Genomic DNA, 13,736 nt, shown 5'->3' on the forward strand with positions numbered 1-13,736 from the left:
CATTTCGATATCTTGAAATAAGAATAATTAATGAAAAATGCAATTGATGACCATGATTTGTTGTTATTTGGATTTTTTCATTGAAAAAAAGCTTTACTTTAATAAACTCACAGGTGTGAAATGTTTGAGAACTGCCCCTCTATATCAAGACAGTTGTCTGAGATGTCTATGATGAAAAACAAAAAAGTTATTGAAGATTGTAGGTCGTATTGCACTTTGAGGACGGTCCCATCAAAACTGTGAAGCGAATGTCTTAATTTACTCTCCAACTATATGCCAAAAACTATGGGAAATCGAGGCTTTGACACGGAGCTATTGAAGGTAACATCCATCAAAACCAGGTGAAACTAATTTCCCTCCAGCACACAGGAGCCAGTCACATCACACTACAAAGTGACTCTTACTCATTACAATGGTAAAATGCTGAACTCTGTGCCACTGTCGTTCCTAATAGCTTAGTTTAACCTATGGTATACACAGACGTTGACAGGTATTTTAGCTATTATACATTTAACTCTACTACAATGTTTTGACAGTTGCTTATGGCAACAGACGTCGGTTAATCCACTTGACCACACTAATCAACGCTTACAGCTCGACCATATGGCACAGCGTGCTAACTTCATGTTAGTGGACACTAGGGCAAGTACGTTAGGATAACCAGTTAACTGGTAAGCGTCAACAACATACCAATCTATCGCTAACTGGCACCGGTAGCCACTTTAAGCTAGCAGGCGAAGCAAAAGCAAACAAAGCAAATGTCAGGAGGTTGACTTGTCCTGGCGTACTGTTGAAGCAGCTTTATCTCGCTGCTGCCGAAGTCATAAGCTAACGTTAGCCTCCCGATAAACCCATTATCGGACAAGGGCATGCTTTCTCAGTAGCGCTGCTACCAACATATTTCCTCATAGTGATATAAGGTTAGCTTACAGAATAGCTGGTCATTTCACTGGCACACCCATTTTCACAAAGACGGGGACATGAATAGACCTAATAGCGTCTTGATGTTTCACGTTGCATTAACGTCTCCTTTAATGAGCTAGTTAACGTTAGCAGCCGCCGTTGTAGACGGCCACCGGCAGCGTCTGGTTTCGGTTGATAAATCTAAGCACAATTTGACTTTTGTAGTCTGTCATATATTGAATCCCTTGCAAATAGCTGGCTGTGCTTCCGACCAACAGTTGTCAGTGAACTCTCCACGCATTGACCACAAGCACGGAAGCCAGAAAGAGACATCCCGTCACCCGGGACTCCCTAAATATATAATTTAATTTAGAAAAAAAACAAACAACTCACCTTATATCGTCATCGCGTGTGAACTTCAGTGTGCAGCGTCCCTGGCAGTCATGACAGATAGAGCAGCTGGGTATTGGGAATGAGGCGGATTAGTGATGGCCAAGCATGTATGTACCGCGTGTCTTGGAAGGGGGGTCAAATAGAAAAGCCACTCGAGTGTTGATGAAGACGTTTTCACAGATGTATTTTATAGATACGCATGCTGCATTATCTATCACATGAACAGATAGGTTTGTGAAATAGTTAACAAATGCTCAAGTCAATATATTTTGTCATTGCACACATTTGCAGCATGGATTTAACTTGAAAATGGGAACTATCTTACACATAATCAGTCAACATAATATATAAAAAAAAAGATCAAGTCAGATTTTCTGCACTTTATTTGGGATTCAAAGAAGAAAAGTAGTCTCTGTCATACAGTTATCTCAGAGTCTCCATCCTCCATCGATGATTTGCTCCGTCCCAGTCACATAGGCAGACTGCGAAGAAGGAGACAAGATCACTGGGAAATATTTGCACTGCTTACAAATTACAAGCAGCTTCATCTACATTTTACTATGCAATATTAAAAGTTTAGTTTGGGGTTAAGCATGCATACACTCAGGGGTGTAGCCAGGACTTTTAGAAATACTGAGGTCATGAGTCCAAGTAGCTCTCCCCTCTCCACAATACGTGTATTTATCAGATACCAAAAATAAAGTCAGCAAAATCTTTTGATTAGTTGGAAATTGTGAACCTTAAAAAAAATACCTGTTAAGTTATACCCTGTGTCAATATTAAATGTATTTTCAAAGCATTTTCCACATTGTCAGGAAAACCATTCTGGTAAATAATTGATGTATTTCTTAATATTTATTTGTTTGGTCTACTCCCACTACGTTGAAAAAAGCCAATCTAATATCTAGTACCTGAACGTCTGTGTGGCAAAGGCCCTGCAAACTCTGCCTGACTGTTGAGAACAGCTGTTTAGTATAACAGTGTAGGACATGGTCAATATTCAGAATTAATTAATTGTATTGCAATACGTATTCGGGATGGGCGTCAGTGATCTTTTTCTCGAATAGTCCTCGATTCAAATTAACTCGATTGGTAAACAACGAAACCAAGTTTATTTTTGTGTGCAGCACCTCTTGCTTCCGTGCTTGACCCGTGACACAAAACACCTTTGATTTTTGGAACCGACCCTTCGCCTCACCATCCAAGAGAATTTGTGTGACTTACACGACGGTGTTACTGTGCAAGGTGCAGACGATACGGAGGGGGAAAGCAGTGACGTGCAGGGTTGCAACGTCGCAAGCACAGAGGAACTGGACACCTTCTTTTGGGAGGACTAGTTTGATAATATGGATTTCAACAAGCTAGAAGCTTGTTTCAGTGAGCCATGCATTCGTCCTCATCAAAACCCACTGGAGTGGTGGAAGTCCAACAGGCACCCGTACAAAAACCTGAGCGTTTTTGCAAAGCAGCACCTGCTGATACCTGCCACCTCTGTGCCAGGGGAGTGCCTGTTCTCCAAAGTGGGACTGATCATTAACAGAATGCGAAATTAATTTAATTACGTTTTTTTGTATAAAACAAATGTTTTTGTAGTGGTGGTTGTGAAAAAATTAATCCTTAAAGGGTAACTGTGACTGTTTTGATAGAGAATAAGCAGTAGGTGTTGGGTAGGCTGTATTGCTGTGCATCATTGTTCCTGCAGGAGGATTTGTTGAGTTCTAAAACTAAATTTAGAAAAACTAGTACTCGATTGGCCCTTGAGGAATCGATGCAATCCCTTGATCTTGGAATTAACTACTCATGTCCATCCCTCCTTCGTATCCTACTGTGGCCTCATGATATCACATCATACTTTTAAAAGTTTGAAAACACCACATTCAAATTCAAGTGTTTTCAAGGATTTACAGCACCCGAAAGAACCCTAAATGTCTATTAATTTGATCTGATGAGAGCTGCAATGATTAATCAATTAGTTGTTAACCAAAATGAAAAATGAATCGCCAAATATTTTGTTAAAAGATTCATCTATTAGAGTTGTGTTTTAAAGAAAAAAATAAAGTCAGGAATTTCTGAATCCAGCTTCTTAAATGTGAATATTTTCAGGTTTCTTTACTGTTCTATGACAGTAACCTGAACTTTGACTTGTGGACAAAACAAGATATTTGAGGACAACATCTTGGGCTACTGATCGACATTTTTCCCCATTCTCCAACATTTTTCTAGACAAAACAACTTGTCGATTAATTGAGAAAAGAATCAACAGATGAATCGACAAAGAAAATATTCCTTAGTTGATGCCCTATATCCGATACATATTCTTAGTACATCAAGTACATCATTAACCTATGCCTGCTGAATCACATACATGTATGTGGGTCTATTGTCTGCAAGCACTCACCTCATCGGAGGCCAGGTACACGCACAGGTACGCCACCTCTTCAGCTGTGCACATTCTGCCAGTTTTCTGTCTTGCCATGAAATCCTTATAAGCCTGAAGATTTACAGAAAGAGAAAGAGAGAGGAGTTATAGTTGTAGCATTCATTATCTCATACACCCAGGATTTCTTCTTGTAGATACCAAAATGTACTTAAATGATGCATGCATTACCGTCAGATTAAGACTGGAGAAAATCACAGGGTAAATCAGAGCCTACCATACCTGTTCTGGATCAGGTTGGGCCTGGATCCTACCCCTCAGGGATGGAGTATCAACTGTACCTGAGAAAATAAATGAAAAACCTTCATTATAACAAAAATATTGAATACAGAAATATAGCTAGCCTTTGACTACCTGTATGCTTTTTCTGACATAATAGGTACAACTGGGTTCACTTCAGATCTACTGTACAAATAAGCAGTTATTTATACTGGCTTTGAAGGGACAAACTCAAGGCTTGTTTGTTCTCAAACATGAAAAGCTCTTACATTTTTCCAAAAGGCATCTTTTCAGTTTGTTTTCAAGGATGTGTGTGGTACATTCTTCTCTATTGAAATGCAAGTAACCTCGGACAACACTTGAGGAAGAAAGACAAAGGACAGGATTTTATTTTTCAGGATGTTCTAAACTTACCAGGACAGACACAATTACAGCGAATGCCTTGCTCAATGAAATCAGCCGCTATAGATTTTGTGAGCCCAATCACTGCAGCCTTGGATGTACTATAGACACACCGGTTCACAACACCTGTGTTGAGGAAACGCATGTCACTCACACATAGACACACACACACACACATACGCAGGACAATTATCTGAGCTACGGTAAGAGGATTACAATGAACATGGTTATACTTCAACTACTTAATCTCCCTTTAATTAGGCATAATATTTATTCTACAATCATCTACAGTGATAAGATCTGCAGACGTTTTTTTTTACCTTTTATGCTTGATGCAACAGATGCCATGTTAATAATGTTGCCTGACTTCTTTGCCAACATCTAGAGTGAAAAAATAAATTAGGAAGGTGGCATATAACCCCATTATAATTGGTAAAATGAGGAGTCATATCATGGAACAATCTTTTTTATGTAACAAATGATAGAACTGTGCTATGATCAAAGCTAAAACTCCCCTTTGAGACAGTTTGGTTAGTTTGTGGCTAAAGCTGGATTAGTGACTGGGCAGTCACCGCCCATCATGTCACAGGCTCAGAGTAATACAACTAATCCCAGCGGACAAAGAATGAGAACAAAACAAAAGCATATGTCATTGAATTTACAACAACGCCTATTCCATTCTCTGAACAACGGGGTGAATGGTGTTAAGCATTTGGTGAAGTGGGCAAAGGTCACCTTAGGTAGGAAAGCCTTGCTCATGAGATACATGCTCCGGACGTTCACGTTCATTGTGAAGTCCCAGTCGGCCTCTTCGCAGTCCAAGATGGAGCCGTGGTGTACAAACCTGTATACAGTAGATGATGTGTAACTCTGGGTATTACAAAGGACAGCATTACATGTAGTCATCTATACATATGGACTTAGGTCTAAGGCAAAATACCTCATATGTCAATTAGAATAAAAATAGATGAGCGCAAGAGATCGATATGAGGTATTCATTTTTAAACTTAGAAATACTGGTGGAAATGCAGCATTTACCCCCTCAACATTTTACTGAGCCTTAAAAGGTGTCAATTTAGAGACCTTCGCTAAGGAGATTGACAAAAGGTCAAGTAGAGGTTAAACCTTAAGTTATTGGGATTTTGGAAATTTAGTTAAGCAGGCGATGGATAAACGTGCTAAAGGTGGAAACAGCAAAACAAGTAGAACTGCTATACACCCGGTACAGATTGTATGTACCTTTAAAGCTTCAATTGAGGTTTTATATATTTTATAATGTCATCATGCGCCAAAAAACATAAAATCCTCTATTTGAGTAAAGTGATTAACTGTAAAAGGTTAGTATTTTGTTATTACATCAACTTTACATGATGAATAAAAATCATCAGTTACTACAACATAAATACACGATGTAGGCAGCAGGGTAATCCAAGCAGAGAACAAAAGACAACGAAATAATAATGGCACTCTTGTGTATAGCACAGGGGTCTGCAACCTTTACTATCAAAAGAGCCATTTTGCCCCCTCTTCACCAAGTAAAATTTGTCTGGAGCCGCAAAACATATTTGATCTCACAGCTTATAAAGTTGTATATATAGTTATATGATATATACAAAATAGTACAACTAGTTTGTTGCATTTATGAAATTATAGAACAAAAATAAAGAAAACTGACATTTCATTCCTATTATGATTATTATTACCTGTTATTAAAAAAAATGTTGTTCGCCAATTTCTCACTACATATCAAGCATACGGGTAAGCCATCAGTGTTGGCAGTGAAAGCAAATTGATCTCTCCACATAACACTCTATTCTCCTCCGATTAGTGTTTTTTGGGGGGGTTATCCATGGTTAGCATACTGACAGCGCAGGTCAGAAACTCACGATTAGCAGGGAAAGGTGCTGAGTGAGAGACCTAGCATGTGTCGCATATTTTAGTTTCACATAATATTTTTTTAAAATCACCTTGAACTCCAAGATAACATGTGCTCCCATTGAAAGATTGTCCACTGAGCAAAAAACACATAATTTATTTCCATGTTATTATTTGGCAAAGCTACAGGGAGCCACTGAAAAAGGACTGAAGAGCCGCATGAGGACCAAGAGCCGCGGGTTGAGGACCCCTGGTATAGCAGAATTACAACAAAAACAATGGGCCTCGAGCATGAACATTTCTGTATTCTTATCGCAGCCTGTGAATGTTCTCATTCGTCCAGGTCATCGTTATCCTCAAAGCAATTTCAGTCAAAAACAACGGGACTGGTTGTTTGTCTAGGAAGACGTTTCACCTCTCATCCAAGAGGCTTCATCAGTTCATGTACGCATCTGACCAGGCTGGGACTGGTCCAACTAACTGGTGTGGTGATCCAGGTATTTAACCTCTCACAAGGCCGATGATGTCACTGACACCCTTTGTGCTCCAAGTCAGGAGAAACAACATAGTCATCCCATATGTGGCTGGGGTATCGGAGAAACTCAGGAGGATTTTCAACAAACACTGCATCCCTGTGTATTTCAAACCCGGTAACACACTCAGACAGAGATTCGTACATCCGAAGGACAGAACACCACACCACCACAAAAGCAACCTGGTTTATGCTGTCCAATGCAACGAGGAATGCAAAGATCTTTACATTGGAGAAACAAAACAACCACTGCATAAACGCATGGCCCAACACAGGAGAGCTAACTCCTCAGGCCTGGACTCGGCTGTCCACTTACACCTCAAGGAGAAAGCCCACTCCTTTGATGACAGCAATGTCCAAATCTTGGACAGAGAGGACAGATGGTTTGAAAGAGGAGTAAAAGAAGCCATCTATGTAAAAGTGGAGAAACCATCGCTAAACAGAGGAGGGGGTCTGAGACACCACTTATCTCCAATTTACAATGCCGCCCTTTCATCCCTTCCCAGGAGATTCAACAATCTAACCTCAAAGGACAACTGTTCACACATGGCCCGGGTGACCCCAACGACTGTCGTTCAGACTCAATAGAGCACTAACGAAGTCGAAACCAACTGCCCACCAACGACTGTCACTCTAACGACGGGCGTGGGCACTTGGAGCACAAAGGGTGTCAGTGACATCATCGGCCCTGTGAGAGGTTAAATACCTGGATCTCCACACCAGTTAGTTGGACCATTCCCAGCCTGGTCAGATGCGTACATGAACTGATGAAGCCTCTTGGATGAGAGGTGAAACGTCTTCCTAGACAAACAACCAGTCCAGTGGTTTTTGACTGAAATTGCTTTGAGGATTCTTATCGCAAATTTCTTTTATTTTTTCCGTACGAGTGTGCCGCATCAGATTGAGAAAATTCGTCAGAAAACATTCTAGTACAGCAGTGGTATAGCCACAGCGGATATTCTAGCCAATTCTAAACAATAAAAAATAACAATATTTCAGAATAAATCAAATATTAATAATTTATTCTATAATTTTGATGAAAGTTGCATGAGTTACAATGTAATAAAACGCAACACTTTGTCTCGTGCCTCCTCCACTAGCATGCATCACACCAGGACTGCTTTGATGTGTGTGCACTGTGTAGCTTAAAGGTCAAAGTGGAGCTTGACAATGTTAAGACAAAAATAAAAACAGGAGAATTAACAGTAAGCAAGTATGGAGGGAAGTCAGACCTTTGTAACAATTTTAAATTATTTGTCGACAGTGATAACATTTCTGTTTCTGTCTGCTTTCAGATTACTGTTCTCCTATGACAGCTTCATTCTTGTTGCATTATTCATTAAGCTCATTCTGAACAGTCATTCAAACAACTTGAATTGTAGTTGAAACATAAGTTATAACGGCCCACCAAATGTCGGGTTTAAATCGGGCTCAGGCTCATGATTACAATTAATGAGTCTGGCCAGGACGGGCTCGGACAGAACGTGCACAGGCTCTGGTGGGGCCAGGTTGGATCTTTTGGGCCTGATTATAAGCTCTAAAGGGGAAGTCTCTGTCACAGAGATGGACAAGAGAACATGTCATAATAGATGAGTAATGAAATATATTAACTAAAAACGAAGGCTTGGATAACAGCAGATTAACTGCACATGACTCCTACGACAGGTCTGGACCATTCCTAAATTGTGTTTGTACCTAAGAGAAAATTCAAAATACCAAAAAACTGGTGGATGCAAAAAAGATCTTAATCAACTGTATAAGCCACTTAAGAACAAACTGCTTGTATGGTGGTTCTCGCATGAGGCCCATTGTTCTAGTAGTTAATGGAAATATTTCGATCCCACAAGTCGGAAGAAGTGCTCCACAGCTACCACTCGAATCTTATTCTACAAACGGTAAATACTAATAAAATTAGTGTAGCTTATCTTTATTTGCCACTTTGCAAATATACCGGGTTTAAACAGAATTTATATACATACAAAAAATGGAAATGTTGATTGCTGTTGATGCTATTTTCAGCCATGCATTTGGTGTGCTAATGAATATTAATGGCATCACACTGGTGCATGTGGGAGTAGAGTTTATTAGTATTACTACGCTGGTAATTCAGGCCAACATCCTGGAAAGAGGAAAAACGTACCCAGCAATGTTGAACAGCACATCTACACGGTCATGTTCCTCGGCCAGGGCTTTGACCTGATCCTTATTAGTCACATCCACGACCTTGGTCTTGATCCCTGTTGATGTAGAGAAAAACAGAGCTTTGGTTGTGGAGACAAAGTCCCAATTATTTTAACGGCACTTGCTCTGATTTAGAAAACATTAAAAACAAATTGCCTTTATTGTGTCTTTAGTATTTAACATTTTATTGCAGGAGATACTAGTTTAAGCTCAACAGTTTTACAGAAAGCAGTTAGAGGTTCAGTGCTTTGCTTGTGCAGCCTCTTGATGTTGTGGTATTGAGAGAGTATATATTTTAACCTGGTCCAATCGGAGCAATTTTCTCCCATAAACCTCCTTCTGAAATATATTTACTGTTTACAAACAAAGAAAAAACATTCATTAATGTTAATGATAAAAGGCCAACACAAAACTATAAAATCAGCTAAAATATAAAGAACTAAAAGCCCGCAAAAAAATAACATAGAAATGTCATAGATGCAGTCTGTTTTAACATGTTGATAGCTTATTATGTGATGTATGATATGATACAGGCAGCATGGTTCAGGAGATCAGTCTAATGGTCACTAAATGTTGATAGTAAGTGTGGGTTGCTATCATAAGAAAATTATTTGTAGGTCATCAATGCTAAACTGAAACTAGCAAAAAAAAGTACTTAAGAAAAGATTAATCGAGGAAATAATTATTAAAATTAAATCAATTAAATAAAACCATTTGATTGATCGATCGAAACCTTTAAAACAGGGAGGGCCATTGAGAGCAAGTTCTCCTTTTCAAAGAAGCCCTGATTACAGTACATATGAACAATACAAGCACATGAAGGTTACAGTATACAACAGTTATACAACTAGACCAAAGATATCAACATAAGGTACATCTAAAGCTGATATATATCTATATTTTCCTAATCTATTAACCGATCACTTCATTTCTTGATCTTTTTTTCTCAAGCAAAAAACAAAAAATTCTCTGGTTCCAGCTTCATAAATATAATATTCTTCTAATAGTCTTCTAAGAAAGTAAACTGATCAACTGTCCTTGGTTAAAGAAATTCTTAATCGTCTAACACTCATTTGATTTCATCGACTAATCAATTAGTTGATTTAATCGACAGATATGTAAAACTGAGTTTCTTCATAGCAGAATAATGCAAAAGCACCACTTAAGTAGACTGAGATCAAAACGACCGATTAGAATCTGAAGATGTCACCTTGGGCTCTGTGATGGGAAATTTTCACGATTTTATAGGCCGAAGAAAATAAAGTTAAAAGCTACCGAGTTACAGAGATTGGTGCATGATCAAGTTGTAAAATAATTTGACGAAAGGGCTGGCTGCATCACGCTGGCTACCCAGCAGATGGCAGCCTCAGACCTACAGAAATGAACGTTACCTGGAATGCCGTCCAGCTCTTTCAGCTTCTCTCCATTGATGTCTGTTGCTGTGACTTGAGCTCCTTCCTTTGCACATGCCTACACAGTCGAAAAAACATCTGTCAGTGCCAAACTTATAGTTATGGTGTAAATCTTGCAGGCCAGTATTCCACTGTAGAAAAGGTTTACATATTTTGGTATGATCCCATGATTGAAACCAATATCTTTTCATTCTAAAATGGCTATGGCTATTTTGGGGTTCGTACAGCTTTTTAAGAGTAAAAATCAAGCACTTTCAAAGTACTTAAAGCAAAAACTCTCCATGCATTTGCCATCACATCCATTCCATACTTTTAAGCCTTTGTACGAACCCATTGGTCTTTTAAATAAGCTTTTGGCCATGAAAGAAAACAACTTAAGGCTGTGAGAGGAAGGTTTTTTTTTTAACTTCTTATTAAATATGAATGGCTGCCTGTATGCACATAGGTAATAATTCAGGTCACAGTGCTAACACCAAGATATAAAAAATAGAACGATACAATTTCTAACCTCAATCATTAAACCCATTTTAAATCCACTAGCTGATGGAGTGACCGCATCATTAACCACAGAGCAGACATCAGCAAAATACACATTTTAAAGTCTAAATGGAAAAAGCTCAATAGACCCTTCAGACAATATGAACCTTTTATAGTATGTGAGTAGAACCTAATGATCTGAGACATATATAGACTTCTTTATATTTAAATTATTTTACACTAAACAAAAAAACAGATCCCTGCAATACAAGGCATGGTTTTAAAGACAACACTTTAAGGGAATTGATGTGATGACGACCGGTTCTTGACAGGGAGGATATACTGTATGTGTGCGAGAATCTCAAGTGTTTTGCTCTTTGGCAAGAGTATCACCTGGGGATTGTACATGAGCATTGCTCCTGAACCTGTTCTTAACAACCACTATGACAGAATGTGAAGTGATATTGTAAAGATACACAACATAAAGTCCATTATCTTCATGAAATGGGAAAATGGTTGTTTCTATAACACGATGAATAACATTTTGTATAACAGCTTGTATATTTCTTAGTGGATTTCAGATTTGACCCCTGCTTGGTTTAAAAACGGGTTAAAACTAGAACTTAAGCAGCCAACTAAATACTGCACATACTCTGTTTTTGTAGCACAGTAATTTGGAAGAAAACATCTTTTGGATCACCATTATTGATGCAGTGCTACACTTGTACTGTTTCAAATGGCTGTTACCGAAGATATACGATGGGATCATCACCATTAACATTGTTTGTTTGCATTACACAACAACCGATTAAATAATGCATTTGTCGGAAATGTATCAGTAAGAAGTTCTTATTATAGCTCATTACTATTGCTGCAGCACGTCCAATTCCCTGGGCTGCAGCTGACAACACAATCACTTTCCCATCGAGGCGTCCCATGGTTCACCTTCCACTGCTGCGGTGATGAAAACAAACAGAAAAAAGGGTTTTGCACAATAACAACAGGTTGATTATGACCATAAAGGCTCTTTTTCTTATAATAAAAGTCTCCCGCTGAGCATTCATTTGATATTTACAAATGCGTTTATGAAAGGTTTTTTTTTCAGATGGGAGTAAAAGGTAACAAATAAAATAGATTCACATAACTTTTTAGTGTAAAAATGGAGACCATCGTGCAATGGGATCGTACTAGCCGCAATGCAAAATCGGAACAGGGGCGTAAGTTGGGGGGGTTTGGCCCCTTCCATACTTCCTATCCAAATACAACTACTACTACTATTACTATTTTAAACTCAGCCTTCATTTTGATCTCCACTACAAAACTGTAAAGTTTTGTGAGTGTATCTTATATGGTTATCGGGCCAGGGCAGTAAAATGGGGGGGCTCCTTCCCTGCTACTGGTCCACACCTGCAAAATTTTGTGACTGTATCTTTCATGTGGCAACAATATCTGTCCACAGACAGACAGACAGACAGACAGACATATAAACATCTGTCAAAATACTCAAAACCTTTTGACTTTGCTTGTTGACGCCCTACGTCCCTCGCGTCAGTAGACGGCAGTGCCAAGATGGCAATCTGATAATGGATGTATTTAGAGAAAATGAACTACACAAACAGCTCAACCTACATGATGCAGTGACAATATTATTATTATTTCATTTTAATTTGAATCTGTGTGTCAAAGCCCTTTTGCTTTTTAAGTTGAGGGGCATATTTATACAAACACAAAGCACCTATGTAATAGGCTATATGATTACTCTCATACTGGAGTAAAAGAATGAATACACATTTACCAGTTGGGGCCATATTTATTCATTATGTCTAGCTTTTGGTCAAGACAACAGCTGCAGTTATCTAAAGTGTAAAAGTATCTAATTTGCTCTTGAGGGTATACATTGCAATACAGAAAGCAAACATTAACAGAGATGGAATTACTTTTTTAAGCTGTATTTTGAAATTGTGTTGTGTTCTGAAACTGCAGATGTCTAATTACTATGGCACAGGGGTTTATGGGCACCCTATCACACTGGATTCAACCCATTTTTGCGAATTGGCACCATTAAAAGTATGCTGAATGAGCTATTAGCAGTTCCAATGAGAGACAGATTAATATAACTGGATTGCATTAGTACTGAGAAAAGTTATCAGGTAAGTTCTTTCATAAGGAGCATCTTTTTTCAGAGTAGCTTTTAGGGATAGATGCTGCTGCAGGTAATATTTTTAATGGACACTATTGACTGTTTGTTGTTAAGTGGTGCACACTTTTAAAGTTGCATTAAGCTACTATCGTTGTTTGTCCAAAGGAAACTGAATATTTCTTCTGCTACAGTAAAAGTCTGCAGGATCCGAGCTACTCTGACTGATAACGTCACTTTTCCGCATGCATGTAATCTTCAGTGGGCAGCCTGCACTAATTTCTATGAATCAGATCGTTGCATAACACGTCTTTTCATCAACGTCCCTTCATCTCTGCAACGACGAAAAAGACTACACTAAACATATTGTCATGACCTACACTGTGGGATTCACACATTTACTATTCATAGATTGTTAAATCAAGCACAAGCCTTGAATAACTCTTTCTCGACACTCACCCTCTTTTCAGGTCCGACAGACTGGATGTCAAAGAGCACAGCAGCTTCACATGTGACCTTGTGTTGTAATTCTATTGGTTCTTGAGCAGGAAGTAAGTAGTAAGCAGTTTGTAATCTGAGAACATGAAATTGAGAGCAAGAGAGTGCAGTCTCCTCTTTGCCTAGCAGGTTCACGTTAAGGCCCACGCATGACTTTTCTACAAGACAATACATTTATTTAACCGTGTATAAAAGTTTTAAGGCACCTCTTCAAATGTGTTGAAAGCAGTTTTTCAGCCTCCTGTTTGACGCATGCATAGGCTACTATTA

The 13,736-nt window shown here is 38.7% G+C and overlaps 1 protein-coding gene across 1 annotated transcript; it reads right to left on the reverse strand.

The window, feature by feature from the left end:
• Positions 1 to 1,661: 1,661 nt before the first annotated feature.
• bdh2 (3-hydroxybutyrate dehydrogenase, type 2) lies at positions 1,662 to 13,461 on the reverse strand. Its single transcript, XM_083924591.1, has 10 exons — positions 13,428 to 13,461; positions 11,698 to 11,785; positions 10,334 to 10,412; positions 8,902 to 8,998; positions 5,090 to 5,198; positions 4,675 to 4,735; positions 4,367 to 4,480; positions 3,956 to 4,014; positions 3,695 to 3,787; positions 1,662 to 1,778 (listed from the first exon to the last, which is right to left on the reverse strand). Exons 2-10 carry the CDS (start codon positions 11,767 to 11,769, stop codon positions 1,725 to 1,727), a joined length of 738 nt encoding a protein of 245 aa, XP_083780717.1. The 5' UTR covers positions 11,770 to 11,785; positions 13,428 to 13,461; the 3' UTR covers positions 1,662 to 1,724.
• Between the last annotated feature and the right edge of the window lie 275 nt (positions 13,462 to 13,736).

This window comes from Echiichthys vipera, assembly GCF_963691815.1.
Source record: "Echiichthys vipera genome assembly, chromosome: 2".
Classification (NCBI taxonomy): Eukaryota; Metazoa; Chordata; class Actinopteri; order Perciformes; family Trachinidae; genus Echiichthys; species Echiichthys vipera.